At 47.0% G+C, this 5,272-nt stretch overlaps 1 protein-coding gene across 1 annotated transcript; it reads right to left on the reverse strand.

Annotated features, from left to right (window-relative positions):
• Positions 1-347: 347 nt before the first annotated feature.
• On the reverse strand, positions 348-4,989 carry LOC119338480. The gene is made up of 2 exons (XM_037610811.1): positions 4,686-4,989; positions 348-4,594 (listed from the first exon to the last, which is right to left on the reverse strand). Exon 2 carries the CDS (start codon positions 4,543-4,545, stop codon positions 739-741), a length of 3,807 nt encoding a protein of 1,268 aa, XP_037466708.1. The 5' UTR covers positions 4,546-4,594; positions 4,686-4,989; the 3' UTR covers positions 348-738.
• Between the last annotated feature and the right edge of the window lie 283 nt (positions 4,990-5,272).

The raw sequence follows: 5,272 nt of genomic DNA on the forward strand, positions 1-5,272 counted from the left end.
GTATCATGTGTGTCTGAAATAGCCTTTCCACATGTCATTACTCATGACATATGGAGTCAAGCTTGCTCTTTTGCTCAGGCGATGGTCGGAACTTTTAATGGAGAAACTGCTTGCTAACCAGATTGGAGACAGAACACACCTCAACCTTTTCTGTCTTAGCAGGCTAATGCAACATATAAAAAGCAACAGTTCAAATCTAAAATTGGTTGAAGAGACACTGAAGCCAGCAATTACTCAAACGAAATTCAGCTATTTGCCCTTATTTGATGCAGACATGCCCTATTTTGTTACTAAATACTACTCCAAATGCCAAAATAAGGGCAAATAATAAGACAGTTCTTCAAAACTGATCATGCAAAAAGGCCAATTCATTTGCATGTACGTACATGCATGCGCCACTTGGACTTAACTGAAGCACAAGAGAATCAGAGTTGCAAACTTTCTTCATCAAACCAACTCATTACAGACAAAACACAACTCTAAGCATGCCCCACCTCTACATCCAGCCCATACTTCCATACCATAGGTGAGGTCAACTACGTCTTAACTAAGGGGATACTTCATCGCAGCCTGAAGATCTCTGTGATAACAAAATATTTCTTCAAGAACAAAGAAAAAAAATGCTTTTATCCTGAATAAAAGCATACAACTGAGAATTCATGGGTTCCATTTGAACTACAATGAACATATTACAATGGGGAGAAGAAAGATATTCAAACATTCCATTCAGGTCCGGTGTCATGCTGAAGTTGCAGCGGCATGGCTAGGCTCCAGCAGCAAGGAAGCCACCTTCTTTTTCTGTTTTTTCAGCCATCTTGCTATGCCACTTGACAAGATAATAATAAACAGAAGGTACACCAGCACACAACATACTACCACGAGGATGAATATTGAAGTCCTGAACTTTCTGCAACTTCCAGCTGCATAAGCTGTCATCAGAGCCGACAGGTCCAGTATCATGATGAAGTGCAATGCTTGGAGCGGAACCTTCTTCTGTCTCACAGATTTACTCAGCAGAAGCATGACTACGGCAATAGATGACATGAAAGAGATGGAATTGAAGACATAGAATACCATGTAGCGCCAGGAGTTTATGTCCTTAAGTACCGGGTTGCCAGCCTTGTAACCATTTTTGGGAGTGTCATCAGGCCAGAAGCCACCAGGCGGGTTTAGACCGGCTTGGTACGCAATGGATGCAGCAAGAACCGAAAGAAGCATCAAGTACTTCTGTCTCTTCTTTTCCGTCTCCTCACTGATAAGGGTGCCTGACCCCTGAGCATTACGTTCCTTGTTTTCTTCATCTGAACTTTCCAGCGGTGTCTCAGAGTCAGGCTCTAGATGAAGAATCTTCCGCAACCGGCCCCTTAACCTGGTCAGTGGCCCATCTAATGCATCTTGTAGTACAAGTACTTGAATCACAAGGCATGTTAGAGCTGCAGAGGCTATGACAATAAGATATATTACCGGTCTCGCTTTCCTGCAGGTTCCTGCAGAATAAGCAATCAGGAGGCCCAGCAAACCCGCTACCAAGCACACACGGATTGCGTACGACTTGATTCCATCCTCACATGATTCCCTATTAACAAGAAGAATGATGACAGCCACAGATGACGCAAATGAGACGGCGTTCGAGTAGTAGAAAACATCATAGCGCTCTGGGTGGCTGTCTTGAAGAACTGGATTGCCTGGTTTGCCACCCTTACTGTTCTCATCAGGCCAAATGCCTCCTGGAGGGTTCAGGCCAGCTTGGTACGTGACAGTTGCCGCCAGAATTGCAAGAATAAAGAGCAAATTCCGCCTCCGCGCCAAGTCCTTCTCCTTAGCATCTCTTGACTCATTGTCTGTCTGAGGTGGTGCAAACTTCATCCTCTGCGTAACACACGCTTTCAACCATCCATTATGCCTAAACACTAAAACATGGAGAGGAACATATGCAACCACGATAAATATCGACACTGATATGTAAATGGATTTTGTCTTCTCCCTGCAACTCCCAACAGCAAAGGCCCCCATTAGAGCAAGCAAATCGGTTATCATTGCTGTCTGTAGTGCCCGTCGTTTTATAACCTTGTTGCTCATCCTCCTGCTCAGGAGCATAAGGATCATGACAAGGGAGGCTGCAAATGCAGTGGCATTGAAATAAAAGAAGGCAAGGTATCTCTTATGATAATTGTCCTCAAGAATGGGATCACCAGCAGAGTGCTTAGTGCCACTTGATGTCCAGACGCGACCACTGTCCCCAAGAATGGGATCACCAGCAGAGTGCTTAGTGACATTTGATGTCCAGAAGCCACCTGGTGGATTTAAACCAGCTTGATATGTCAAAGACACTGCAAGAATTGCAAGAAGCAATAGGTAAGTGCGTGACTTCTTCAGAAAAGCATCATCTGGATTTCTTTTTTTTTGCGGGGGAGCATCATCTGGATTTCGATAGCTGCATTTAATACATCTCTGATGCTGTGGGGCTTGATCATTGGTAGTGTTGTCGATAGGTAATCTAACCTCACCATCATCTGCACCAGTAGGGTTATTGGACATTTGCTGAGCATGCTGTTCTGTGCTGTCCACATGGCTGTCGGGTAATTCACATTCCATTGCCAGATCATCAGCATCTATTCTCAGGTTACCAGATGTTGCATCTTCGTCCACCGAGCCCTGCAACGGTAAAATACCTTGGACAGAATTTCCACCGTTACTTGATGATAGTGCCATGGGGATTGCAACCTGCTGACCGCTAGCAGGTTGTATTTCCAAGTTGTCGGATGGAACTTCCTCGGTAGTTAGGGCATCTGTTGATGATGAGCATACAACTTTAATTGCAGCATGTTCACTCTGATCATGAGATTGACGTAGTGTTGTTGGCATGATGTCCTCCATGTTATCCAAATCACTGGCTGATACAGATCTCACATCCCCAGTTGATACAAGATTGCTGTCAGCAGAGTAGCATTGCAAATTAGACATGACACCTTCTACTTCTGTATCTCGACCTACATGCTCTGTAGCTTGCTGGTGAGTTGTCGGAGAATCAAGCTCTGTATCTTGCTGGGGAACCCTTTGAGAATCAAGTTCTGTATGTTGCTGCTGACTTGTCTGAGAGTCAAGCTCTGTATCTTGTTGGTGAATCCTCTGAGAATCAAGATCTGTATCTTGCTGGTGAGTTCTCTGAGAAACAAGCTCTGTATCTTGATGGTGCGTTCTCTGACAATCTGTACATTGCTGGTGAGCTCTTGGAGAATCATCTTGCCCCAATGACAGTGTACTCATCATTTTGTCAAGTGTTGGCTTCAGCACCCTATCCACCCACTCTGTTACAGCTTTGCAATGAAGGCAAATAACAAGAATCAGAACACAGATTAGAACCACAGCAATTATGAGTATCACTGACAACGATGTTGCAACATCCCTGCAGCTCCCTGAAGCATAAGCACCAATGAGCCCCAGCAGAACAGCCACGACACACACAGACAGCGCTTGAGTCCTTATCCCATGCGTGCTCAGTTCCGTGCTCAGAAGCAGTATGACTGTGACCAAAGACGCCACAAAAGAGGTCGCATTGCAACACGTGAAGATATTGAAGCGGAGGAGATTGTGCTTGCGGAGAACAAAAGTAGCTGCACGGTGTTCAGGATTATTTGCACCCCAAAAGCCACCAGGTGGACTTATCCCAGCTTGGTATGTGACAGTAGCAGCAAAAGTTGCAAGCATCAATATGAACTTGCGAGCCTCCTCGATTTCCCTTGCGTAATCTCGGTTGCTCCTTTGCCCGTCAGGATCAGAGACAGGGCAAATAGATGGCACCTTTTTTAGCATGCGTTTCAGCTTCTTCAGAATGAGATCCCGGGTTTTCTGCACCTGATCTTTTAACGGCTGCGGAACTGCCCTCATAAACAACAGGATATGAACCACAACATAGGCGAAAACAGAACAGACCAGCACCAATATGTAAACGGAAGACCTTAGTGCTCTGCAACTCCCCGCGGCATATGCCCCCATGAGACTGAAAAGATCCAGTATCATGGTAAACTGCATGGAGCGAAGCCAGACATGCTTGCTCGCCACTCCCCTACTCAGGAGCAAGATAATCAAGACTAGAGAAGCAGCAAAGGCTGTGGCGTTGCAGTAAAAGAAGGCTTCGTATCGCCGGAAGAACCTAAGTGGGAGGAGAGGATCACCGGCATGGCGGTCAAGTCTGTCCATCTGAAATCCCCCCGGCGGGCTCAACCCAGCATTGTAAGTGACACCAACGGCCAACACCGCCAGAAGTAGCAGATACTTCCGCAGCCTCCACAAGAACTCGAAATCATCCTTGATGCTGGATCCATGGCGTGCTGACCTGTTGGGCGGACCTTGCCCATTGTTGTCGCCGGCCGCCTCGATATCCTCCGTCACTCCGCCGGCGGCTGCTTCATCTGCCATCTGGCCATTGCCTGGCCCCGAAGCAGCCATGCCGTTCATCGGTATGGTGGCCGGCTCAGGCTGCTCGCTGTTCGCCGTGTGAGCGTTCCCCAGCTGAGGATGCATGTGTGAGCCGCCCTCAATCATGGCATGAGCTTTGAGCTTGTACCCAGATCAGGGTAACTGGTAAGATTAACTGCAAGCGGAGAAATGGCAGAAAATTGGCGCTGGAACTTATGTATCCATGTCGAAGAGCCGAGCAGAGGAAGAGAGAGTAAGGATCATACCTAAGAATGGGGAAGCTTCGCAATGCTCAGTTGCTCACACGGAATGCCTGCCCCGTTAGCCTAGCTGAGCTTGCGGCCTTGAGCTTGTATCCAGAGCGACGGCTGCTGCTCAGACTAGTGAGGGTCACCTTGTGCGCTTCAAGGACAGCCGAGTTCAATAATGGTGTGAACGGTGTGTGAACAGTGAACAAAAGATGGGGGGAGACCGGCGAAGTCAGTTAAACAAAGGAAAGAAACAAGGTAAGGCCCCACAGCTATGTATATGATGCTCGCATCCAGATTGAGGGGATGTGATATATGCATATATGATCTCTTCAGGACCACTTTGGAGTTAGAAGAGAGCCTAATACACCAAACAATAATGAACAAATTAACACGCATCTCAACTGTAAAATACTCCGGCATCGAGTTGGGTTGCTGGGTAATTTGGGTTGGAACACATGAATAAGCAGGAATTAGCCAGTAGGGTACCTGGTACCAGGAGGCAGTGAAATGGAATCTGTAGACAGCGACGGTAAGCGGAGAGGGTGTGTTGACTGCTGACTGGCACACGACCACCACACACACCGTGGGTTCACACCGGCGTT

The sequence above is a fragment of the Triticum dicoccoides genome, chromosome 7B (assembly GCF_002162155.2).
Source record: "Triticum dicoccoides isolate Atlit2015 ecotype Zavitan chromosome 7B, WEW_v2.0, whole genome shotgun sequence".
In the NCBI taxonomy this organism is placed as follows: Eukaryota; Viridiplantae; Streptophyta; class Magnoliopsida; order Poales; family Poaceae; genus Triticum; species Triticum dicoccoides.

Coding starts and splice junctions, on each gene's coding strand:
- LOC119338480 (XM_037610811.1), bottom strand. CDS start 4,545: ATGATTGAGGGCGGCTCACACATGCATCCTCAGCTGGGGAACGCTCAC.